At 42.0% G+C, this 27,502-nt stretch overlaps 1 protein-coding gene across 3 annotated transcripts in view; it reads left to right on the top strand.

The window, feature by feature from the left end:
• The window catches only part of Klhl32 (kelch like family member 32), a 219,245-nt gene that overhangs the window by 178,796 nt on the left and 12,947 nt on the right, over positions 1-27,502 (top strand). For all 3 annotated transcript variants that reach the window (XM_038347465.1, XM_038347466.1, XM_038347467.1), the window contains 4 exons: positions 362-1,088; positions 18,984-19,042; positions 22,193-22,385; positions 24,516-24,610. In XM_038347465.1, coding sequence (XP_038203393.1) covers positions 362-1,088; positions 18,984-19,042; positions 22,193-22,385; positions 24,516-24,610 — 1,074 coding nt within the window. The remainder of the gene's footprint in view (positions 1-361; positions 1,089-18,983; positions 19,043-22,192; positions 22,386-24,515; positions 24,611-27,502) is intronic.

The raw sequence follows: 27,502 nt of genomic DNA, 5'->3' as shown, positions 1-27,502 counted from the left end.
TAACTCTCTCTCTCTCTCTCTCTCTCTCTCTCTCTCTCTCTCTCTCTCTCTCTCCCTCCCTCCCTTCCTCCCTCTCTCCCTCCTCTCTCTCTCCTTCCCTCCCTTCATCCTCCCCCCCCCTCCAAAACTGCTGCCTTGATTCTTCAGTGTCTCTACTGGTCCAAAAAAAAAAAAAAGAAAAGAAAGAAAAGAAAAGAAAAGAAAAGGAATCCTGCCTAGGCACGAACATAGTCCAGTGTTATGCTATGTAGAAGTTTTAGTTGCTGTGTGAAAGAACAGCAGAGCCTTGCCATGTGGGGTTGCTGCCATCCACCCCGCCTTATCTTGTGTCTTTCTCTCATTCCACTTCCTTCTGTTTCAGCTAGCCGTGAGGTGGCTCGAACACAATTGCCATTACCAGCACTTGGACGAGCTCCTGCAGTACATCCGCTTTGGACTAATGGATGTGGATACCCTCCACACGGTTGCCCTATCCCACCCCCTGGTCCAGGCAAGTGAGACAGCAACTGCCCTCGTCAATGAGGCCTTGGAATACCACCAAAGCATCTACGCCCAGCCTGTGTGGCAGACCCGCAGGACCAAACCGCGGTTCCAGTCAGACACTCTCTACATCATTGGTGGGAAAAAGCGTGAGGTCTGTAAAGTCAAGGAGCTTCGGTACTTCAATCCCGTGGATCAGGAGAACGCTCTCATAGCCGCCATTGCCAACTGGAGTGAGCTGGCTCCTATGCCAGTGGGAAGGAGCCATCACTGTGTGGCGGTCATGGGGGATTTCCTGTTTGTAGCCGGAGGGGAAGTGGAGCATGCCAGTGGCCGGACCTGTGCCGTGAGGACTGCCTGCCGCTATGACCCTCGCAGTAATTCCTGGGCAGAGATAGCACCCATGAAAAACTGCCGGGAGCATTTTGTGCTGGGTGCCATGGATGAATACCTCTATGCGGTCGGGGGCAGAAATGAACTGCGCCAGGTTCTGCCAACAGTGGAACGATACTGCCCCAAGAAGAACAAATGGACTTTCGTGCAGTCCTTTGACCGATCCCTTTCGTGTCACGCGGGATATGTGGCTGATGGTCTTCTTTGGATATCAGGTAGAGCGCGTCTCCTATGTTGCATTGATTGGAAAGCACTTTTGCTGTGGCTTAAATTTAAAAGTCATCTTCTGGGGAGGGGTCCTAAGTAATGGAACAACTGAGCTAAGAATGCCATTTTAGCTAACTAACCACCATTTATCGAACACCTGCTCTATGGAGAACAATGTAATTGGAAGTAACTGGCCTTTTTGTCATTTTTCAGAGGGATGAGTATTGTAAAGATTCAGGATGAAAATTATTGAACCTAATTTTCACACCTGTTTCTCTACCAGGCTTCCTATTGGTCACATTGTCAGCTCCTGAGTATCTGTGGGGTGAACTGCACAACTAATGTTTAACCCAAGACCTTTGCTTTGCCTTACACGCTTGGCTGCTCAGCTGGGAGCCATTTCGTTGGAAGCAGGAAAAATAACGTTTTAGCAAATCCGTTTTGATGATTATAACAAAAGACTCTCATCCAGGGATTAGCTATGCTGTGTATTGCAGGAAGGGATTAAGTTGATGGCTTATCTATGACTGCTTATCGGTGGTGACGTTCATTCCCGTTTACTCTCCCATTCTTGCCGACCATTTGAAGGCAGTTTAAGGTCTATTTAAGTTCAGTCTTTTCTCTGATGCTTCTAGGAAAAGTAGCGATACTAGTAGAGTGGACAGAGTGTACCAAAGCACAGCTTCAGCCACCAGTCTCTCATCGCTCAGCCTTTTCATCCACCCTCACCGCGGCTTTCTTCAGCCCAGTCCTGGCAGCCATGTTGTTTTTACAGAAGTCTATGAGGCCTGTGTTATCATCAGACTCCCAGTGTCGACCGTGTTTCCTATTCTCAGGGGGAGAAGTGGCCTTGTCTCTCAGTTGGAAGAGACCCATTTTGTAAGCCAAATAGAAACTGGGTTTCTGTATCACCAAGGACATACGACAATAATAGAAAGATTCTTAGGTTAAATATTGAAGGGCAGCCCTGGTGTTCTGACTTAGAAAAGGCAACCATGTTAGGAATTGATGGTGTCTCAGATTTCCCCAGCTGCCATTTCCAGTTTTTAAACATCCATTTGGGTAAAATTGTCTCTAGATTAAATTAGCTTTGACTCTGCTCATTTTTCCTTCTACTATCCTCAATAACCCAGGAGACAGAGTCTGAGCTTTTCAGGCTGGGGCCTCAGTTATTTTCATTGATGTAACCTCTTATATTGGAGTTTAAGTAGTTTATGAACTAATGCATGAAATATGGACTAAGAACATGCAAAGAGAGTAAATAGGACCCCAGTGTTTACTGGTCCTTTATGCAAAGTAAAAGCATTAGAAATTAGTGTATATGTAGATACATTTAAATAAAATTCTTACTTATTAGTGACTTCTTTCTTTTCCTTTAAATATTTGTTGAAGAAACTTCAAAATGGCTGCAACTTAGTCTTTGCTAGTAACAGGATCAGGTCCTGACTTCCCTGGACACAGATTAATGTTGGATTTATGAAATCAGTGCAGTTTGTATTTTGTCCCAATTTGCATGTCTTCCATTGACTCATTTGGTTTCACGTGTTGTTAATGAAGCATATTCTTAAATTTTGTAATGTGCTCTCTAAATTGTGTATGACTTTCACATAAATATTTTAATAAGTATGTCATATGTGGCACTACAAAACTAGCTTTTAAAATATCCTTGGTTTTCCTTCACCTAATCATAAAGCCATGACTACTCCTTGCCCCTATCGGTGAGCCTTAGGGGAGCAGAAGTTCAAAACCCCGGCCAGACCTACCATCCTGGGATCAAGTGGGCTTCCCTTTTGATAAAGGTCTATGTGCTTCCCATTCCATTTAGTAAATCTATCACCTTACCATTTTCCTTACTGCCATCTCATTTTGCTTCACCCTTACTGTGGAAGGAGATACATTTTCTTTGTTCCTCGTGCTAATGAACGCTGCCGGTGTTAACCATATTTAATGAAAACAATCAGAACTTTCTCAGGCTTGTTTCTCCCTACTGTGCACTTGAGAAGAGAAGCTCACTTTCCTGTGTAGAGCACGAGGCCTTGAATTGGGAAGAAGAGGAAATCGCCAGTGACATTCCTAATGCCTTCACTCATCTGCCTCTTTCCTCGGGCCTCGCTGGTAATAAATCAATTGTGAATTTAGCCATGAATCGGAAGGGCTGGCGGGTTTACTCATGGGCCCCTTTAAAGGAAGACAGGAATAGTTCATCGTCCTGACTCCGATTTGCAAATGTTAGCTTGGTTTCTTGGAACAGATGAAGATGTTTGAAGCTATAGCTTAATGTTGACCAAGTAATTGAGTATTTCTGAAGAATAGAGGGTTGAGTCACTGGCATCCTCCCTGTACTTTGCAAGTTCTGTCTAAGGTAGGGGTGGTATGGATTATAGAGCGTTGACCTTAAAGGCTTAGTTCTGTTCCCTAGAGCACAGACTGAATGTGTCTTCAGAGACTTGGTACTTGTAGCATGCCCACTCCCTCTCTGTTCCCCTCCCGTACGATATCCATCAAAATGCCCTTAGAAGGCATTTCGAAAACTGTCCATGGTTTGGCTGTATAACAAGAAGGGAATTCAAAAAAGCTAGGTTGGATGGATATGCCCATTAGCATTTAATTTAAGATGTTAGGGACAGTCAAATTTTAAAGGCTTCTGTCGCATTTGACACTGTGACCCAGACCGCAAATGCTTTATCCCATTTCGATTTGAAATCCACAGTTCTGATGTGAAATAAGCATTAAATTTCTTGTTGCTGTGTTTTAAAATACATGTCCTCTGTTGTACAGGCTAGCATGGGAACTACCAAAAAACTTCTTTTGGGTGTGTGAGGGAAAATGGATCTGAGCCCATCGCGCAGAACTTGTCTGTTTTTTGTTATCAGATGGCAGCAAGATAGTGAGATTCTAACCATGAAATGAGTGCTTTAACACTAGACAACAAGACAAATGGTACTGCAATTACTCAAGAGCATCATGCCATGCCTTCTTGATTCTCTTAGTAAATGCTGTATCCTAAAAATTGTGGGGCAGTGCCACAGGTAAATATGATTCTTTCAGTAAATTTACCTCCTGCCCTCTAGGAGCTGACAATCAATTTTTTTGTCTTTGCTTTTCTTTTGTTTGTTTGTTTTTAAATATAGCAACCAAAGAAGCTTTGTTGACATTTCTTTAATTTCCTAACAACTGTGCTTGCTTTCATCTTAGTTGGTTTTATATGAAGCTTCTGTTGTTCCATTTTAAATCATTTTAATTCGTTCAAGTCTACTGAAAGAATTTGGGGTTTTGTATTATCTACTAAGATTAGAATAAGGTAATTTTAAATAATGTTAAAATGCCATAGCTTTGGTGTTTCTCTAGCTGCAAGAGATATTATTTTGTTTGCATTTAAAATATTAGCAATTAAGAACAGGCAGTTGGGGTGTGAAACATTTAGACAGAGGAGTACAGTGACTCCCAGGTGTGAAACTCCCTCACTCACCAATCACGAAATGTGAAGCAGGGCTCCTGGCTTCTCTACCTCCTATTGTGGCCTCAAGCTAGAGCAACAGGCAGGTGCAGCCTGTGATGATGTGGTGCTTTGAGTATTTCCAGGGTACAGAAATAATGTCAACAGCAGAAACTAATGTTCAAAGAGGCATGCGAAGTAGCCTCTTGGTCCCAGCGGCCCCAGCTCCTGCTTCTTTCTGTCTTTTATTCCTCCTCCCTGACTGTCATCTTGAACGTCATCATGGGATCACTTCAGTAACCCCCTTGTCTCTTAGGAACTGCTGTAGTGGACACACCCAGCTTCCTGCTTTGCTTGTGCTGTTGTCCTTCAGTAACCACGGGGGATTGGCTCAAGAACACACACACACACACACACACACACAGAGAGAGAGAGAGAGAGAGAGAGAGAGAGAGAGAGAGAGAGAGAGAGAGAGAGAGAGAGAGAGAGAGAGACTGCCAATAGAAATGTCCTCAGATGGGAGATACAGGGTTTCAGGGAAGAGAGGGGAGAGATTATGTAATTATATTATAATCTCAAAAATAAAAGAAAGCCGGGCGGTGGTGGCGCACGCCTTTAATCCCAGCACTCGGGAGGCAGAGGCAGGCGGATCTCTGTGAGTTCGAGGCCAGCCTGGTCTACAAGAGCTAGTTCCAGGACAGGCTCCAAAAAAGCTGCAGAGAAACCCTGTCTCGAAAAACCAAAAAAAAAAAAAAAAAAAAAAAAAAAAAAAAAAAAAGAAAAAATGGGGAGTGGGAATCCCTCATATGATCAAGTTCCTTATTGAATATGGCATAATATTTGCATAAAGCCTGTGCACATTGTCCCACATACCACAGTGCAGATGCTAAGAAAATAGTTGATTATATTGTTTAGACAACATTAGCATGGAAATTTGTATATGTTTGGTACCTGCACAGTTTTTGTCAAATGTTTTGAAGCCACATTGAATCTGTAATGCAAAAACCATGGGTCCACATCGCTGACAGATCCAGTCAGTTGAGATTGTTAGGACTGTGATCGGGAGATGGGGCATCTCAGTTCTCCAAGCACAGGACACTTCTCAGCTTTCTGCTGCTGGGAGACCTCTTTCCTCCTCTCCTTCACTGGCTTTAACTTGCCTCCATTCTTTAAGGCCCCTCCCTCTGACTTAGACAGAGGACTCTGTCTTCCACTTTTCGGTGCAAATGCAAGATCACAGCCTGAATGATGGATATTGTGAGGCGACAGATGGGCAGCGGGCAAGACATGGTCTGGAAAGGGCCCAAGGGTACCATGTTAGGACACACAAGTAATGAGGACGCTGGGTAGGCCCTCTGAAAGTATTGAGGTACCCAGAGTCAGTAAGGGGGGGGGGGGATTTTGAAGCAACCAGGGCCCAAACAGGAGCCCACAGTGAGTGAAACTTGTGTTGTATCACAGAAGTACCAGTCCAAAATATTTGCCCTACTTTTTCCCATTACAAACCTGTCAATGGAAGGTATTTCAGATGAATGGAAGACAGAGAGAAGCAGAGTGCTATAGTCAAGGTGCGACGAGAAAGTAAGGAGGTAGAAACTGCAGGTACAAGCTATACTGGCTGCTTTCCTGTAATTCCCACGGACACTGTATCATTGAAATTTCATCCCTGAGTCAGAGCTCATCAGACAGTGTTATTGTCTGGCTTCCCCAGTCCTATCTATGGCAAGAGATCATACACTTTGTGGGGCATACATAATTCAGTCCCTATCCTCCTACCTATGGCAAGAGATCGTATGGTTTTGGGGAGCACATATAATTCAGTCCTTGTGATAGAAACGTTTTTCCTTTGTTTATAAATAGTTTTTCAATTTGAGAAGGAAAAAGGAGTTTAGAAGGATAAAAAGGAAAGCAAAAAGAAATTTATCTTAGAAAAAAAAGAATAGTTAAAAAAAGAAAAGCCAGATCGACAGAGGGACTTTTCTTTTTAAAAAGGGATGTGAGGGCATTAAGTAAACGTGTTAGTTAAGAAAGATGTAGGAAAGAGAGACTTCTATTTGGTTGGGAAAGTCTCAGAGCAATTCCCCAGCACCAGGAATGAGAATCCTGGGTACTGACAACAGATGTAGAGTCCTGATGGGCAGGAAGGACTGGGACAGAGAAGAAGAAAGAGATGCTCTAGCGCTGAGCCCAAAGAAGGGAAATGATGGGTGTAGTTTCTGGGTACCAGTGGAGGGAGATGATAGCTATGGGTCCATGTATCAGTTCAGAGATATGATAGGTGTGGTTCTGGGTACCACTGCTGAGGACCAGACACTAGGAGTTTCCTTACTGATAGATTCAAATGAGATTTTGATGAGGACTTTTGTTGAAATTGTGCCTTATCGAGTCCTAGGTGGAGGGCCTGAGGATAGGGCCCTGGAAATGTGCTGAGAGAAAAACAGGGAACAGACAGTGGTTTTGTTGTTTTGTTTTAATGAAGTTTTCAAAACCTATATCAAATTGGAAAGCTTTTTGTCCTGTTCTGGTAATGGAAACAGAGAACTGGAAAAGGCATGTCTTTACATTTACTGATGATAAATGGTTTCCAGGCTAGGAATAACTCAGGGGCTCCATCAGAAAGGAGTTTAGCAGCCAGCACCCCAGTTGATCAAGCTGGGGCACACTTGTTGCCCTGGGTTCCAGGAGGCACCTGTCTCACAGGGAGCGACATAGGCTGGGCCCTCATAAGGTGTGCTTCAGCTTGAAGGTTCCTAGTCAGCTGGGATAGCCAACAAGAATTAAATCTCTGTTGTCTTAGAATCTAGGACCCAGGCGGCCCCAGTCGCTATATTTCCTCTCTTACTTCTACTCAAACCTTAAACTCCCAGCCATCTGAAAGAAATGAAAACAAACCGAACATTTAGATCTCCTACATCCTGAAAACCAGTGAACACTTTTCCCCCATCTCACATAATGAAGTCCTGAAGAATATTTTGTTTATCTTTATATTGCTGTTCAGAAAATGAAGCATAAAGTGTTCCAGTAGTCCCCTGGTCAGAGAGCTAGTATTTGAGAGGATTTGAATTCTATTTCTGGTTTTAAAAATGAGGTTGGGCCTCTGAACACGTGGTTCTCAACCTGTGGGTCACAGCCCCAGTGGAGGTCTCCTATTATATTTTTTGTATATCAGATATTTACAATATGATTCATAACAGTAGCAAAATTACAGTTACAAAGTAGTAAGGAAATAATGTTATGGTTGGGGGGTCACCACTACATGAAGAACTCTATTAAAGGGGCGCAGCACTGGGAAGGTTGAGAACCACTGCCCATACAACCGTCACTATTTTACCGTTTTTAGAGCAGGTCTGAGAAACACACGCTAATTATTCTTTTTTATCAGCCAATCAATTCATCATTTTTCCCAGTCCAATTGCAGTTTCCTCTTCCTCCCTCTGTCTTCCCAGCCATCCCCCATCCACTCCCTCTCTCTTCCTTTCAAAAAAGTGCAGGCCTTCCATGTATATCAGCCAGCCATGGGATATCAAGTGGAAGCAAGACTAGGGCCCCTCCTCTCCTATTAAGGCTAAACAAGGCAACCCAGCAGCAGGGAAGGGTTTCAAGAGCAGGCAACAGAGACAGAGACAGCACTCCCTCTGCCAGGAGTTCCACTAGAAGACCAAGGCACCCGACTGCAACACATGTGCCGAGGGCCCAGATCAGTCCCATGCAAGTTCTCTGACTGGTGGCTCAGTCTCTATGAGTCCCCCTGAACCTAGGACAGTTGACTCTGTGTCTTCCCCAGGCTTCATGGTGTCCTTGGTCGCTCTGACTCCCATAATCCTTCCTCTCCCTCTCTCACAGGATTTTCTGAGGTCTGCCTACTGTTTGGCTGCACACACTTAAATTATAAATAGAACTTCTCCATGACATATCCCTAAAAGTAAATGATACAGAGAAAAATGAGGATGCCCTGAAAGGCTGATATTTGTTATTGTTCATTACCTAAAAGGATTCTTTTACGTTGAAAACTCCACAGGTTTTTCTTCTGGTAAGAGCAGCTTTTGGTTTGATGATTTCTTGTGTCTCTACCACAGAGACAGTAGTAGTGAAGAAAGCTGAGTGGGGCTGCTCTATAAGCATGAGAGATATAAGATGCTTAGAGCTAAATCAGAGCAAGTGGCTGAAGAGAGGACAATTAAAGATCCAGTAAGAACCCAGCAAAGCCAGAGACTGCCTCATGGAGGTTGTGACTTGAGACTGCAACCCTGCTCACAATGTGCAGATTCTCTGGAGGTGGGATTCTGACTTTCAAAAGACTGATCAGTGGAAGTTACAGTGAATTTTTAATGAGATTTTAAATGGCGGGTTCCCCTACTTGACATAGCATTTTGGTAGATTCCACTTATTCAAAACAACACATGGTTGGTAGTTTACCTATTTCTAGATTGTAAATTTGTTCTTGTTCGCACTAGATGATAGAAGCATCATTAGCAATCTTTTATAAATACTTTGTAAGTTTGAGACTGTCCCTCTTACACGTTTTAGTGCATTAGCTACACATCCATTTGTGTGAGCTTCTTAAGTGGGACAGAATCCATAAGGATAGATATTAGCTTTGATTTAGTACATGGTTAAATGTGTTATTCAACATGCCAATATAGTATAAATATATCTGGTTATAACTCTTTATACAGCATTAGAAGCATCATAAAATATAGACATTTTGTGGCTTATAAAAATAGATAATAGAAATGTATATTGTTCTTGTTGGGTATGGAGACTCATGCCTGTAATCCCAACATTTGCACAGAGGAGGATGATCTGGGAGGACTGCTATGAGTTCAAGGCCAACCTCAGCTACATAGTATGTTCCAGTTTAGCTTGGGCTAGAAAATGAAATCCTGTCTCAAAATTAAAAAAAAAAAATCGAACTTATTTGTATCTATTCCAATTGTGCCACTTTTCTCAAGGGATAATAGTGAGTTCAGTTCTATGAAACTGATTAAGATGAGCTCATACTTGATGTCGCCATTTTCGGGGTAATTAAACTATGAGTGTGAAATTGGAATATGTTTAAACAAGAGGAAATTGAAGAAAAAAGAAGAAAAAAGGCCAAGTGAAGTAGGCAGTTATTCTACTTCTTTAAAAAAAAAAAAAGAAAAGAAAAGAAAAGAAAAGAAAAGAACTCTGGGGCCTGGGGAGATAGCTCAGCGTGTAAAATGCTTGGGAGGACCTGATTCCTCGGAATCCAAGGAAAAGCAAGCCAGGCCTCGGGGCAGGCTCTCATCATCCCAGCACTGGGGAGGTGAAGATGGGCAGAGCCTTGGTGTTGCTAGCCAGACTCTCGCCTATTTGGTGTGCTCCAAGTCATTGAGAGAACATGATACAAAAAAAAAATCTCCAGGCAGTGGTGGCACACACCTTTAATCCCAGGATTCAGCACTTGGGAGGCAGAGGCAGGTGGATCTCTGTGAGTTCAAGGCCAGCCTGGTCTACAGAGCCAGTTCCAGGACAACCAGATCTGTTACACAGAGAGACCCTGTCTTGAAAAAAAACCAATTAAACGAACAAATAGATAACAATAAAGTGGGTTTTCCCTGAGGAATGACACACCGGCTTCCACACACTTGTGCAAGCGTACCTTCACATACAAGCATGCATTTAACATACATATATATATATATATATATATATATATATTCATACAAAGCATGCATTTAACATGTATATATATATATATATATATTCATACAAAGGAAAACAAATGATGCTATAGGAAATTGCATTCAGAATGCAAAATGCATTCACTATTTCAATGTCCCTCACATGGAAATGGCAAGAAATTGTGACACAGTGACTATGGAGTTGGAGCAAATGTCCCCTCCTGAACAGTTTTTGTGCCCTGAGAGCTAGTTATCTCAGCCTCTGAGGGAGATCAGGATCTTCATTTTGCTTATGGGGAGCCTGAGATTGGCTGTAGTACATGGCTCCCCAAAGATTAGAAATTTTTCCTGATCTTGCTCCTCTTCCCCAGGCTAATGTGAGGGTGGCACTGTGAGCATGCAAGACGGCGTCAGAAAACTCAGACAACTTTCCCTCAATCCTCAATTTGCAGGCAGGATTGTCCCTCTTTGGAGCATGGAGAGGTGTAGTGAGGTGCTGCGGGCAGGCCTGTTTCTCATCCCACCCGGCTCCGGCAGGGCTAGCTTTGCACCCGAAATAACAACACACAAATTGTATTCTTTTAAATACTGCCTGGCCCATTATTTTCTGCCTCTTACTCATATCTTGATTAACCCATATCTAATAATCTGTGTAGCACCACAAAGTGGTGCCTTACCGGGAAGTTTCTAGCGTACATCCATCTTGGGCTGGAGCTTCATTGCGTCTGGCTTCTCTCTCTGAGGAGAGGCACGGTGGTCTGCCTAACTTAGGAGAGGCGTGGCATCTTACTGATCCTTCTACCTCACTTCCTCTTCCTGTTCTGTCTACTCCACCCACCTAAGGGGCGGTCTATCAAATGGGCCAGGCAGTTTCTTTATTAGCCAATGAAATCAACTCAAACAGAAGACTCTCCCACATCATTTCCCCTTTTTCTGTTTAAGCAATAAAAGAAAGGCTTTAACTTTAACATAGTAAAATTACATATAACAAAATAGTTATCAAGTAAGAATTAGTTACAATATTATATCCATTTTATCTTTTATCATAACAAAGGAAAACTTTAACTATCTATCCATTCTTCAACTCCATCAAAGACTCCAGAAGGATATAATATTACCTAAGTAAATAAGAACTAAGCAACTTACAAAACTCTAGAAATGACAGAGACATCTCGCTGCCTGGACAGTCACCCAAAGTTCCTTTGTACTGTTGGGGCATCCATCTTCAGCCTTCAGGCCCATAGTATCCAGAGACATTTCCATGAAGCAGGAAATTTCAAAGGCAGTTCAGTCAGTATCTACTGTGTCCTGCAGAATGTCTCACAGACTCTTTCATGAGTCAGGAACCCCAAAGAATCATCTCACATTTAGGCAAGTTCAGCAGTCCTCTCTGTGGGTTCTCTGTGTCCAGTTTATGCAACAGTCATTCTGACCTTGAACACATGTGTTCAGAGAGGGTCCAGCTCTTTGTCTCTTGCTGTCTGTTGTGCCTTAGCACTGTCTATGTTAGGAACCACAGGCCTCTTCTCCTAGGATTTAAGCATGGGACCATCTACTCATCGAAGACGTATTTCTTGGCTTTGGAAACTAAAAGCAGAGCCTGTGAGATGACTCAGTTGGTAAAGGAAGGCGCCTGACCACACCTAATCTGAAATTTGGTCCCTTAGCCCTCACGTGGTGGAAGGAGAGAACCTACTTCAGCCAATTCTCCTCTGTCCTCCGTGTGCACACCCTAGCACAATGCATGCCTTCCAATCAACCAATAAGTAAATGCAATTAGAGAAAGAAAAAAAATAGCATCAGACTAGGACCTACCCTAACCGAAGCACGAGAAGAGCTTTCCTAACCCACTGCTTTGTAGGGGCTGTCAGGATCGAGCTATTGTTGCCCTGCACACTGTGTGAGTGTTTAGCATTTCTTGGTAGCAGAGACAAAGGCTGTGTGGCAGTCACTTGTCATCCTCTCTGGTATGCATTCATCCATTTGACACAAGTTTTGTGGAGAGCTGTACAGGGAAGCGTAAGAAAAATGCTTTCCCCTTGTCGTGATGATAGAATGTGCTTCTCGCCCGTGGTCGCCTGGTAGTAACTTCTCATTCCTCCTGGCAGCTTTTAAAGACTTATTTGACTTTGGGGAACCTGCAGTATATCTTTAAGGGACAGTTCAAAAGTATAAGGCAAGGTTGCTCATTTTCAATTTTGGCTGAGAAGTCTTAACTTTGACTATGACACTTCAAAGTTAGAGAAAACTTGGTTTTAAAAAATGGATACTGATATGAGATGGCATATTTAATGACAGCTGTACCTATGGAAAGCTGTTAAGATGCAGATTATCCCTCCTGGGGTGGGGGAGAGAGATCAAACTGCCAATCTATAAAATATACTCGATAGAAGAAGGCATGGAATCTATCTTCGCGAGAGCTTTGATTGCAGGGGACAGTGCAGCAGCATGTGGCATCATAACCCAGAGCAGACAAATCAGCTTGATGACTTTCAAAGCCAGGAAAACGGCTGCAGGCAAGGGTACTCCAGAGCAGGAGAAATTAAAACATATAGAGACTGTTATTAATTTCATATCTATTTTTGTATAGTCAAATCTGTATGCAAATCCTTAGCATCTCATTTTAGCAGATTAATCTAAAGTGAAGAGTGCCGTGTGAAGGGAATGTAATAGCGGAGCTCTCCGGAATAAATGTGGGCTGAAAACTTGGATGCTTTCTGTAAAATTTATTTTTTTTTGTACTGCGGAAGAAATGAATTTGTTTATATGCTCATTTGTAAATTACTTCAAAATGAAAAGCAACGGAGGCAATTCCCCAGTCCCCCTTTGCAAGCCCGACTTGGTGAAAGTTGCGGCCCTAGTTCGTCAGGCACCTCCCGAGTCTTCCCATTCTAAAGGTAATCATGCAGGTAACTAGCTGGCACCTCCATCTTTATTCCCAACTGGTGATCCAATATCTCATTCTCAGCAGCACCACACGAGGGAAAAGTTCTGTGTAATGCTAAGGAATCTAATTATTGAGTGCAGATTAATAAAAATCACATTATGGATGCATCCGTGGAAGTGAAAAAATAACGATTCTGAACAATAATTCTGAAGAGCATGGTGATCAGTTGTGTACCCCATGTAGCTGAAGGGGTGCGGTAGCCACACTGTAATTCACTGATTGTATATTTAGTCTATGATGGGCAGATTCAGATATACATAGTGCAACAAAGACGTTCAATATTGTCATACAGTGGGTAGGTTATTGCGGTGGGTCTTAGTTCTGACCCATATATTTCTAAAACAAGTAGAGATGTTTCATATTAAGAACTGGGAGTGTGGTTACTTGCTTGATTTCAGTTAGAGATGTGATCAAAGGTGACCTGGATATTAATCTGATAGGTATGACCCTGATCACAAGCACTGGCAATCATTCTGACCTTGAACACATGTGTGGTCTCAATAGATTCATTTATTCTTATGTGGTTATGCCAAAAAAGAATTCTTCCACATTCCATTTTAATCAGATAGGAAGCAAAGATCAGGAGAAAAAGGAAATGCAGCTCTCTATTTGTTTTGGTGTACAACTTGACTCTATGTTGGGATTGCGATGTCATGTTTCTTAAATGTCGTTTCTTTTCATTTGACTCTATTATAGAAATAAGACATTCAATAAATACAGAGAAAGCTTTCTTAAAGAACAGGAATCTCCTCCCTCTCTGTTCTCTGTAGACGAGGCTTTTGTTGATTGTAAAAGTGGTGCCTTACTTTCTATAATTAATATATACTTTAAAAGGTGATTGAATCTGGCACCCGAGACCAAATGAATATAGTATATACTCACTCATAAGTGGATACTAGCTATAAACAAAGGACATTGAGCCTATAGTTCACGATCCTAGAGAAGCTAAGTAATAAGGTGAACCCAAAGAAAAACATAGACCCACCTGGAAATTGGAAACAGACAAGATCACTTGACAAAATTGGGAGCATGGGGCAGGGGGTAAAAGGAAGGGGAGAAGGTGAAGAAGAGGAGAGAAGAGAAGGGTTGAGGAGAACTTGAAGGAATGGGATAGTCAAAATGGTGGAAGGACAGATATGAGAGCAAGGAAAGAGATATTTTGATTGAGGGAGCCATTATAGAGTTAGTATGAAACTTGGCTCCAGAAAAATTCCCAAGAATTCACAAGGATGACCCCAGTTAAGACCCTATGCCATAGAAGAGAGGGTGCCCGAACTGGCCTTGCCCTGAGTCAGACTGATGATTATCTTAAATATTACCATAGAACCTTCGTTCAACAATAGATAGAAACAGAGGCAGAGTCCCACATTGGAGTACTGAACTGAGCTCTCAAAGTCCAGTTGAAGAGTAGAAGGAATTGGAATATGAGCAAAAAGGTCAAGACCATGAAGGTCCCCTGAAACAGTTTACCTGAGCTAATGGGAGTTCACCAACTCCAGCTGGGCTGGGAAGGACCAAACTAGTCCCTATGAATGTGGTTGACAGTTCTATGGCTGGGGCAGACTGAGGGGCCACTGTCAGTGGCACTGAGATTTATCTCTACTGCAGGTACTGGCTTTTTGGAATCCTATTCTCTTTGGATGGATACCTTGCTCAGCTTAGATGTAGTAGGGAGGGCCTTGGACCTTCCACAGAGCAAAGTGCCTCACCCTCTTTTAGGATTAGAAGGGGGTGGGGTGGGAGAATGTGTGGACAAAATGGGAGGAGGGGAGGGAGTGGGAATTTGGATTGTTTTTTTTTTTTTAAAAAAAATCTCATAAAAATGTGATTGAAGGCTACAGCATTAAAAAACTAAAAAGAAACTTTCCAGTTAACACTAGCCATCGTTAATTTCATAAAGATTCAGGTTTTTTATTAGGGCTTTGGGAAATTATTGACCTGGACCAGTGACCATCTCTATGTATCTAGTAGTATTGGCATTAATTGACTGCTCTAAGTCATTTAGAGTTATGTAGTAATCCTCTGGATTCTGGTTCATTTACTTCTGAGTAGGAAACCTACTCAGAACATTTGGACTACCAGAACAAAGAAACAAATAGCTGGGTGACATAGACCATCAAAGAAGGCAGAGCTGAGGGTTTGGAAACACGGGTTTTCTTCAGAAGGAGAGCATGCAAAGGAAGGACTTTGGAGCAAAGGAAGGCTGCTCAGTGGATGTAGTAAGCACATCCATTTGTTCCTCCATGCACAGCTTTCCCCTGTAATGAGGCCATTTGAATTTGCTAGTTGGCACCTAACAAAACCAAACTCCTTTCCTCTACTAAGAACTGAGGACAAGGACATCATTTTCCTCAATGATATTTCAAAGAGATCTAGGTCCTCAAAAAAGATCTTCTTGTTTCTTAAAAGTGGCAAGTGTCTTAAAATAATTGACATCTCAAAGAGACAGAGAAAGTTATTACAACTATACCTAATCTAAGTGATTTTTTTAAAAAAGCAAAGTCGGGTCCTAGCATCAGAAAGCAGCCTAAGTTAAGAGAATGCTAAAGTCTTGTGCTATCTTACAGTCTTACAGCTATCTGTGTCTTCCACATTAGCAAAACCCTGTGGGAACATCTTTTCCAGCTGTTCCAACTGTGAATTTATATTTAAGAATTGGGTCTTTCTGATTCATATTAAGAATACCCTTTTACAGTAGTATCTGAAACTACTTATGGGTCATATTTATAAAGACAGGTTTGGACTCCTCATATTCCCATTATAACATGGCTTTAAAATACCTCACTTTTTTATTTATGTGCTGTTCCGTAGAGATTTTTCCACCTAATAGTAAAAATTAAATTAAAATTAAAAATGTCTTGATTTTACATAGCTCATTGTACAGCATAACCGTGAAAAAAAGCACCATGCTGGGAAACTTATCGAACAATACCTGAATAGGGAAGTGAGGATTAGGAAAGAAAGAGACAAAAGACAGAAGACAGAATCAGGAGGGCTCTCAACGAATACTGCAGCAGCCTCAAATTTATTTCTCATACCGTTTTTATACCCAAAGCAAAAATGGAAGGCCAAAAGACTTCTTTACCATGGTTGAAGGAATGAACAAGTATAATCACCTCCTTAATTCTCAAAACACCTAGTACCCATGCCTTTTGCCAAACATCCCGTTAATTGGCCTTGTGGAGCAAGAACAAGCTTGAACTCTCTGACCTTAAGTCAAGATGGAATAGAATCACTTTGGGGTCCCACACATGTAAGAGCTGAGTATCCCCCTTTTCAAGTGCTTGGGATTAGATGTGTTGGATCATTCAGATTTCCAGATTTTCGCTTAGTTGTGTACCTATGATCAGATGTCTTAGGGACGGCAACCATTTCTAAACATAAAATTCATGTAACCTTATATACAGAATCTGAAGATAATTTCATACAAATTTCTAGTTTTCTTGCTGTGGCATCTTACTGGAGGCGGGACATGAGGTTTCCCACTGTGTCATCATGTCTGCATTCAAAAAGTTTGGAGGCTTTTAGGCTTTAGAATTTTAGACTAAGTATCCTCAACCTATGTGGGGACAGGTAGGAAAAACAGTTAAAGTATTGACTTTCATGGTTCCTAGTTAAGCAGATAGTCTGGTCTCTTAAATATGAGCACTGTAAAAAAGGACATTTTACAAAGTTGACTGAAGTCATTGCGCTGGGGAAGTTCAAAGTGTGCTGTCCCATTTGGTAGCCATTAGCCATCTGCTCCACTTGTCCTGTCCAGTGTTTGGAAAGGAGCTATTGTGCTGTATCAGATGCACCCTCGATTTTTGCTGTGGGACAATGGTTTTACCCTTTAAAGATTTGTTTCTTGCACTGGTTTAATAAAATGCTGCTTGGCCAGTAGCTAGGGAGGAAGTATAGGCGGGGCAACCAGGCAGGAATTAGAGACTGGACAAAGAGAACAGGGGAATTCTGGGAAGAGGAAAGCTCAGTTTGTGGTCATCACCCAGACACAGAGGAAGCAAGATGAGAATGCCTCACTAAAATGGTACCATGGCTAACATAGATAAAAAATAATGGGTTAATGTAAGGTGTAAGAATTAGTTAATAAGAAGCCTGAGCTAATAGGCCAACTAGTTTATAATTAATGTAGACCTGTGTGTTTCTTTGGGACTGAAAGGCTGCGGAACTGAGTGGGACAGAAGCCTCAGTCAGCAGATTTTGAAGATCTTGTATGGAAAAAAAAGCCCTTAGTAAATTTTATATGGATTTTATATTAAGATAATATTTTTAGCCAATAGAAAGTGTATTATTAAATATAATCTCTGTTTTTATTTTTAAATGTGGCAATTCATTGATATTATTGTTTTCTACTACATAGTACTGGGCCTAATATCTTTTGATAGATAATGCCTTTTGCTTTATGTGATCCTTCCAAAGAAATAGAAAGCCATCACCTCGCTAATGCACAGAGCTTAGAACTCGGACATTGCCAACTTGGGTAAGGACAGGGACAGTTTATGTAACTCTGCCCCTAGAATAACTTATACAGAGAGAAATTTAGTCTGTGTGTGCTGTATTCACCCCACACCTTTGCCCCTTCATCTGGCCATGCAGAGCAGCTTGCTGTACTTGGGGTCTACTCATCATCGCTCACTCTCGAGCAGACTGGTACTAAAATGTTTCTGGAAGGGGAATCTGCTTCTTCTACAATATGTTTCTTTCTTTTATGTATTCATCTCTCACGCAGTATGTCCCAACTGCACTTTCCCTTCCCTCCACTTCTCCCAGTCCCCTCCCCGACTCTCTACCCTGCCCCAGATCCACTCCTCTGTTTCCCTTCAGAAGAGAGCAGGCCTTCCAGAGACATCACCCAAACACAGCGTAGCCTAACACATTACAGTAAGATTTGGCACAAACCCTCAAACCAAGGCTGGATGAGCCAACCCATTAGGAGGAAAAGGATTCCCAAAACAGGCAAAAGAGTCAGAGACACCCCTGCTTCCACTGAGCTCCACAAGAATGCCCAGTTACACCAACATAACATATATGCAGAGGACATGATGCAGACCCATGCAGGCTCCTGCCAATCCGGTTTGTGTGAGCCCCTAGGAGCACTGATGAGTGGATTCTGCCGGCTGTGTTCTTATAGTGCTCTCAGCAACTCCGGCTCCTCCAGTCCTTCCTCCTCCCTCTTTAGCGGGCTTTCCCAAGCTGACCGCCTAATGTTTAGCTGTGGGTGTCTGCATCTGCTCCTATCTGCAGCTGGATGAAGCCTCTCTGATGACTGGACTAGGCTCTGGTCTCTGAGTATAGCAGGACATCATTAGGAATCATTTCATTGACTTTTTTCCGTGTGGCTAGTTGTGTTTATTCTATTCCATGTGTTTTGGCTAACCAGCTCCTGGTTTCTGGCCATCCCGGCAGTGTTGGGCGTGGGCTCCCTCATGTGGCAATGGGCCTCAGGTTAGACCACTCCCACAAGCTCTGAACCACCATTACCCCAGCACATCTTGCAGGCAGGACAGCTTGTGGGTGGAAGGTTTTAGGGCTGAGTGGATGTCACAGTCACGCCACTGAAAGTCTTGCCTGGTTACAGAAGATGGCTGTTTCAGGCTCTGTATCCCCATTACTAGGATTCCTTACTAGGTTCACCCTCATAGATTCCAGGGAGTTTCCACTGCACTAGGTTTCCACAATGGTCCCCCTTGCACCCCAATTCCAGTCATCTCTCCCCACACTCTCTCCTCCCATCCCCCACCCCTACAATAAATTTCCTAATTATGTCATGGGTTCTCTTTGATAGCATACAAAGATACTCAGCTGTAGCTAATTGTCCGTTATTTGTAGCTCGTACTTATTTTGGAAAGTTCTAACACGTGCTACTGCATTACAGGTGGAGTAACTAACACGGCACAGTATCAAAACAGACTGATGGTGTATGAACCCAACCAGGTAAGCACTTGGTAAGAAGTCATTGCCTTAAGATGCATCCTATGAAAGGTTTCTGCAGGAGATATTCATTAGAATGCCACACAAATGCACCTTAAGCTACATGGGGAAAAGAACAAATCTAGGGGAATGCCTCTGGTTCCTCATTATTACTGCAGAAGTTCAGCTCCTGTAACTTCATGCTATATGTAATGACACAGAGCTTTGCATTCTGTAGAGAGGACTTTGACTGTAGCTATGTCCTTCTGGAAGAGATGACATTTGAGGCAGGAAACATCACGAGGACCTTGTTATTCTCAAATCAAATAATGTCATTTGACTTACCATAGCCAACTGTGTTCTAGAATACTATCTAGGACAAAGGCAAATTGGAAGTAACTGAAGGAGACTGAGAATGGTGTGCCTCTAACAGATCGGCCCTTTTTATGCAGTTTTGGTGCACACTTTGTTCCCCCTTTCTCCTAAAATGAGACATGTTTTTATTCTCTTTTCCTTCTAAAAAACGTCTTCGAACAGGCAAAATATAATGTTTTGCCATTTCCATTACTTAGATATCTAAATTTTTTTATCGTGACATTATTCCGAAATGGTGTGATATGGAGGTTTAATATCCATCAGCTAGCGATATCTGGATATGAAACAACAGGTTGACTTTGGCAGGCTGCATCTGGTTAGGTACCACAAGCTTATGCATAGTGTTCCTGGTATTTTTGCAGTATTTTTAACAATGACTTTACTGAGGAGGGATTTTCTCTTTTTTACAAGTGTCTCTCCTGATATTATTAAAAGTTGTAGATTGCAGAGACTGCACGTTTGTGAGTCAGCTGTCTCATGAGGGAGCACTAATTGCAGAAGCCTGAGTTTGGTGAACACATGGTTAAGGACGAAGACAGCCTTAACACTGCTTAAATGAGTTCTGTTTCATGTTTGTACACACATGCTCTTTTTTAAAAATTCTGCTGGCATATTGTTTACGGTGGGTACTGGCAAACATCACATCTGCCTGCATCTTGCTCGGAATCTCAATAACTCTATCATTCAGCCCTGGTGCTTATTTCTCTTCTAGGCCTTTGTGGAGAGTCGATAATGCCTGCCATCTGCCACAGAGCACATCGCTACCTGCCAACAGGCAGGCTGGGTGACCTCTGGTTCCCCACCACTGATTAGTATTCACACGCTAGCTTATTAGGAATGACCCCACCAGGCCTCTCCTCTTCTTTGCCTTTGCAGCGGGTGGCGGCTCACCTGGCAGGCACTGCAGTGAAGGAAGCTAAAGATATAATCAGGGGATGTAGGCAGGCTTTGCAAACCAGATGGCATCTACAGTCTTGTGGCAGGGGACTGGACTGCTAATGCAAACACTGATTCCTAATACTGTAATAGGTTATCGCAGAGAGAGCACCCAAGATAAGCATCGTCAGAAATTTAAAATTCACTCAAGCATAATGCATTAAAGATATTTCTTAGCAAAATGCCTGAAATCTGGCTTTGACTATTTATTAAAGACCGTATTTGATTGCAGAGATTCTGTGTTCAGAGGGGCCAAACAGGATAAGCTTCTCAAACTAAACAATGTCTTTTTTTTTTCCTGCAGTTTACTCTGAGAAATTAGAAATGAGCAAACATATGCCTATAACAAATAAATGCCACTATATGTGTGTCTGTAGTGAATAGGGTTGCACAATGTGTACCTATAGTACATAGATGCCATGGTGTGTTTGCCTATAAGGGATACACGCCACAGTGTGTGTGCCTGTAGTGAATACGTGACACATTGTGTGTGCCTATAGTGCTAAGTGCCTATAGTATATATGCCAATGTTTATACACGCATGTTTGTGTTGTAGTCTGCTTATTTCCTTGCAGCTTTGTGAACTGGTGAAATTCTGTGCATGCAAAACATCATATGAGTTTTCTGGTTCCAGTCCAATTTTGTCTTGGCAAAAGGAAATGAGGTTCTTTTCTATATGCTGAATGTCTATGAGGAAGGAAGTGGTTGGTTTGTTTATTAATCTATCACTCAGTTTACTTGTCTGTCAATTGGTTAATTGCGATTTAATTTAAAGTCACGGTTGATTCTCAGATAATTTTAAAATTGCTATTGCATTTTAAATAGGGATCTTAGGTTAAGATGGACTGAACTTAGCATTCTTATTATTGAGGGTGATCTAGAGCCAAATATTAAAGATTTTTCCATTTCTTAACATTGTCATATAAAGCTTGGCCTTCTACCAATATAGATAAATATGTCTAGACCTAGCTATCCTATTTGATGACGAACATAAATCAGAGTGTTAAAGTGTGATTGGATTCAGATACAAAGGAAACGTTGTTACTGAACCAAATTTTAGCTTGTCCTCTGATCTCAGGTTACTTTTGGAGAGAATGGGAAAATTTCCTTCAGCCTAACTTATCTGGGACCTTGGTTACTCAATGTGTATATACCCTTGCCCCTTTTATTGAGACATGATCTCAATATGTAGCTTTGCCTGGCATAAAATTCAGTATGTAGACCAGGTTGACTTTGAATTCAACAGAGCTCTCCCTGCCTCTGCCTTCTGAGTGCTGGAATTCAAGGCATGCACCACACGTTCTCAAACTCTGAGTTTTTAAAACAGTGAGCACGTTTACATTTATTACATGTGAGACATTTTCTAAATCATAGGTGGATATCATGCAGGCTTTATTATCCCCATTGCATAGATGAAGACATGAGCTCGGGAGTAGGGGGCCGGGGGTGAGGGTGGGTCTGCATGTGTATTACGTCTTACATAGTCTCGCTCTAGACTGTTTTTGGCTTGTTACATTATCTTCCACACTGTACCCAGTCATGTGCTTAAACCGAAGTGATTTCTCTAAGCTAAGCATCATGAAATTTAAAATGGCATTGTAAAATGCAAAATGCCCTATAAAATGCAAAGCTACCAAATTTTCTTTTTAAAATGGAAGCCACAAGCTAGGACCATGTAATTCTTTTTTTGTTGACATGTGTGAAAACCACACCTTTCAACAGATAAATAATATGCAAGTAAGATCATTTGGCATGAGTTCTTACTGCTCGTGAGGCACACGGCCTTTGCTGTTTGTGAGTCTTTTTAACCCAATGCCCCTGAATGGTTTTTTTTCTTGTTTGTTCTGTTCTGTTTTGTTTCAGAATAAGTGGATAAGCCGTAGCCCCATGCTCCAGAGAAGGGTCTACCACTCCATGGCCGCCGTCCAGAGGAAACTCTATGTTCTTGGAGGCAATGACCTAGACTATAATAATGACCGGATTCTCGTGCGCCATATAGATTCTTATAACATTGACACTGACCAGTGGACACGCTGTAATTTCAACTTGTTGACAGGCAAGTATTTTGGGTTAAGCAATTTAGAAACAGGCATAGGGGCTGGAGAGATGACCATCATTAAGAGTAATAGTTGTTCTTCTTTAGGACCCAGGTTTGATACACAGCACCCTGGTAGCAGCTCACAACTGTCTGTAATTCCAGTCTCAGGGGATCTTAAGCCCTTTTGTGGCCTCCAAAGGGTACCAGGAGCACATGTAGTAAGTCCACAGATAAACACACAGACAAAACACAACATAAAAATACAATAAAATAATATTTTTAAATGACTAAAAATAAAAACAAAACCAAATAATAGAATAGAGATCCAGAAACATCCCCAAACTTGTTTCTTGGACATCTAGAGTCCATCTCTAAATATTATGTGAACAGTGAGTCATACAGATTGTTTTTTTTTTTACCCAGGAAGGCAAGCATGATTTATAGCTAGAGTCTGGGCTCCTTCAGGTGGCTGGGAATCTAGTTTCTATTTTGCCTTTGTGAATCTTCTCAAATGACGAAGACAAGCATATCAACTCACTTTTCATCAATTGATACTCATGTCAGACTTTGATACATGTAGGAGGGAAAAGATACCAAGAGTTAATAATTATTTCCCCTTTTTTTAAAGTCAGGGTCTCATGTACATCTGAACAGCTTCACAGAGTTTCTGTTCCCCTCCCTCCATCCTCCTTTTGACTGAGGCTACATTAGTTTCCTAACATGTCCATTTGTATAGAGTGCTGGGATTTGAACCCAATATTTCATGCATGCTAGGCAAGCACTCTACCAACTGAGCCACATAGCCCCAGCTCCAAGAATTTCCACTTCTCACTGCCTAGTCCTCTTTCATCTCTTGGGAGGTCAGGAAAATGGTGGTCTTCATTGTTTGTCATGGCTGTATAGTGTGTCTGTGTGCAGCCTAGAAAGCAGACTTGAGAGCCGCTGTGTGTATTAGAGCCTTATTGGCTACACAGAGATGCCCTACTTGTGCATCTCTGCAGAGCAGAGATGTGGATTCCTCACAGAAAGGGATGGGCTGAATCAGTAAGAATGAAATTACCCCAAAGTCCAAGATGGAGCTGAAAACGTTGTCTTTCTTATCAGCTCCTATAGTCAACATCCAGCAATGGCAGGATCCTGGCAGGGCTGCGTGACGTCAGGAAAATCACAGTCTGTAACTGGTGGGTTAGCCTAGCTCTTGAAGACATTTAAGATGCAGAGTGGGCATCCAGTCACTTGCAGATGCTGCTGGGAGGCCACACAGGGAGCCCAACCAGGGATTTTGGCTGCTTTGTATCAAGATCCTCTTTGGGAAATGATTTGTAGGCCTATTGCAAGTTCTGATCTCTCAGGCAGAGTGGCATCTTAGATCCTAGATCCCTGGATCTGTAATTCTGCCTCCAACTTATTTATTACTCCAGTCAATCCTGTGCCAGCTCATCAATAAAAAGAGACTTTCCCTATCTGCTTGCCTGCAGGGGAGAGTGTGTGCTAGTGAGTTATTCTGTCTTCTTTTTTGAAATGGGAGGGGAATCCTTCCATCATTTTGGCGTGTCAGTATCTAGGGATTGTGTAGACTGGTCTCAGCTTGGGAGCTTTAATATAATCTTAAAACTGTTGACTATGTAAAGGAAAAAGGGTGGCAATTTTTTCTGTTTTATCTGCCATTTGTCTTCATTTGAGGCGTGGGGGATGCGGCCATGCCTCTGTTATGCCTTAGGGTTACAATTGTTACTTTTTAAAGTTAAGCACTTGTCTCTATTTGTTGGCACAAGTACTATATGGAGCACAATGGATGTTTTACATATCTCAAATATCCCCGATTTCCACCACCACAGACGAATGGCACACACAATAATATGGAATTATTGATCCTACATAGCTGGCTACTCTTATCTGTAGTGCTCCATTGAGTAAGGTGCCGGTAATAGATATTTTGGCCTGGTCCTAACTAGACAGAGGACACTCTTTGAGAAGTAGTGGCTAATTCATTTTAGTTCTGGAGACAGTGATGAATTGCCGCAAAATTCCTGTGGAGTATACAAATACGCCACAGGGGGAAACTGTATCCCTCAGTGGCAAAAGGGTTAATTAAAACATGTAAGAAATGGAATTTTTTTTCTTTTTATTCAATTCTCTTTACTTTAGGCCAGAATGAATCTGGAGTTGCTGTCCATAATGGGAGAATATATTTAGTTGGTGGATATTCAATTTGGACAAATGAGCCTCTGGCTTGTATCCAGGTGAGTGGCTGGAGATCCTTTTGAAGTTCGTGCAAGTGGTTCAGCGAGGTTATGTTTTGCAATTCAGCTGCGGAAGGAGAGACTTAATGTGCAGAAAGAGGCTTAAGGTTCTCTGTGTAGCTGCTGCAGCCTGTATCCTATATTCTGGAAATGATGCCTGCTAAATGATTGAGAGCTTTAAAAAAATTAAGATGGGGACAAACTTTAAAATAGCTATAAAATATACCAGAAATGGAGAACTTTGGATAGCTTATCCCCTTTTTTAATACTTAAAAGAAAAGAAACTTTGGCAATGGTCACTCCATACTCTGTTTTAAAGATACCCTATTGTCATGCATTTTGTACGTTTCATTTTCTTCATTTTCATAATTGTTGCCTGCAGAGACCTTCTCCCTTCCTGGCAGAGGTTCCTAGGAGCAGTGGCTTATGGGTAGTCTGCTAGGACAGCTTCTGCCCTAAAGAATAGCCCTTGCATTTCACAAGTGAACCAGGCAAACTTGCCCGGGCAGGATGCCAGCTGGGTCTCTCCAAGCAGAAACACGTACTTTGTTGTTATATGTAGCTCCAAGTGCTCTTTGTAATTCCTATCCATTTTCTTTTCACAAGTTCTCTAGCAGAATCTTGACCCGCCTTAGCCCTGACTTATTTAACATATCCTTGCGACAGCTCATATTTTTTTTAACCCAATTCTTTGTGAAAAGACTTTTGAAAACTATTTTTAATGGTTGCAGGATGATTCTAGCATCATCGTCATCATTATTATTACTATTAGTATTATTCTGAGACAGGATACAACCTCACTACACAGCCCTGGCGTGCTTAAAATGCATTATGTAGATCACGGTGGCCTCAAGCTCTAAAGATCTGCCTGTCTGCCACCAGAGTGCTGGGAGTAAAGGTGTGCACCACCACACTTGGCAATTCCAACTGTTTCTTTTCTGGTCATCGCTCATAAGGACTATTCCCATGCATCTCATAAGGTTACAGTATGTGCTTGTTAAGGAACTGCCCCGTGTTGTCTGCTGACGTCTGCTTGCTGGATTACGTTAGCTATGCTCCTCCTTTATTTTCATGCCGTCATTTATCTCCTCTCCTTTTGGTTTGTCTCACCACAGGTTTTCCTGAGCCTTACATATTTCTGTTATTCACAGAGATCAAGTACATATGAAAAAGACGATTTCCATCTTGGGTTGAACAGACCTGAGTTTTACAGTGAATAGCTAGAATTCGTTTGTCTTAGCACACAGGGAATGTGCACAAAACTCAGTCATGCTTTACATAACGTTGTCGGGGGGGGGGGATCTAAAACATTGTCTTATGGATTGCTAACACAGTGCAGATAAATTTGAACTTAACAAAATGCAAAATTAAACCTCTCCATAGCTGGAACAATCAAACACATTGCCATGTAACTGAGTTGAAATTCATAACGAGACAAAGAACCTTAGAATGTTGTAAAAATAAAAGCAGTATTGCAAAATGTGGGGCAAATGTAGCTTAGCAAGTTAGAAAATAAATTTAAAAATAAACCCAAAATAAAAAATAATAAAGATGTGAGCAAGGTAATGCCTAGGAAACAATAATATAGTAGAAAAATGTGAGAACAGAAAGCACCTGGCTATAATAACAAACAAGCAGCACTTTCTCCCGAGGAGTGCCTTGTTTTCACCCGAGGATGTTTTTAGCACTTTTCAGTCCTTGGGGTTTTCTTTCCCACTTTTCAGAACTGAGACGACATTGGGTTGGGCGGGAGTATTTCATGGTGCCAGAATGCTGTGTTGCAAGTGGCTAAAACTTCCCTAGATGAATTTTACCATGGTTAGTTTGAATTTTTATTAAGTTGCAAAACTCAAGATGTGCTTATGAGTATATTTTAACTAACATTAAAGTTCGATTACCTTTAGAATAAGAAATAAATTAAAACTCCAAGAAAAAAATAAGAAACTCTTCCAACATGTCAGTTTTAGGAGAGCAGAATGTGGTCATTTTTTTTCAAGTCTGTTTCAGAAAGTTAATGTGTAAGACAGAACATTTTAAAAGCAAAACAAACAAAACCACTTAATAGTGATAGAATTTGTCTCATCGCCAAATAATTTTTCCTTTTAAGTGGTTCACTAACCTTGTACACTAAACTTTTTTCAAAACTTTTTTTTTATTAAAAATTTCCATCTCCTCCCCTCCTCCCATTTCCCTCCCATCCACCCACACCCCCACTTCTTCCCTCTCCAGGCCAAAGAGCAGTCAGCGTTCCCTACACTATGGGAAGTCCAAGGTCCTCCCAACTCCCCCCAGGTCCAGGAAGGTGAGCATCCAAACTGACAAGGCTCCCAGAGCCCATCCATGCAGTAGAATCAAAGCCCAGTGCCATTGTCCTTGGCTTCTCAGTCAGCCTCCAACATCAGCCACATTCTAAGAGTCCGGTTTGATCACAAGCTCCATCAGTCCCATTCCAACTGGCCTTGGTGATCTCCCATTAGATCTGCCCCACCGTCTCAGTGGGTGAACGCACCCCTCGCGGTCCTGACTTCCTTGCTCATGTTCTCCCTCCTTCTGCTCCTTATTAGGACCTTGGGAGCTCAGTCCAGTGCTCCAACGTGGGTCTCTGTCTCTATCTCCATCCATCACCAGATAAAGGTTCTATGGTAATATGCAAGATAATCATCAGTGTGGCTATAGGACAAGGCCAGTTCAGGCACCCTTTCCTTTGCTGCCCAAGGAACAAGCTGGTTATTTATTGGTGTGCATGAATGTTTTGCCTGCTTGTATGTGAGGGCAGAACATGCATGCAGTTCCAATAGGGACCAGAAGAGGGCATCAGATCCCCTGGGACTCAAACCTGGGTCTTCTGCCAGAGCAGCAAGTGCTCTTGCCATCAACAACAACCATCTCTCC

The sequence above is a fragment of the Arvicola amphibius genome, chromosome 11, assembly GCF_903992535.2.
Source record: "Arvicola amphibius chromosome 11, mArvAmp1.2, whole genome shotgun sequence".
NCBI lineage: Eukaryota > Metazoa > Chordata > Mammalia > Rodentia > Cricetidae > Arvicola > Arvicola amphibius.
This window is presented reverse-complemented; position numbering and strand designations above follow the sequence as displayed.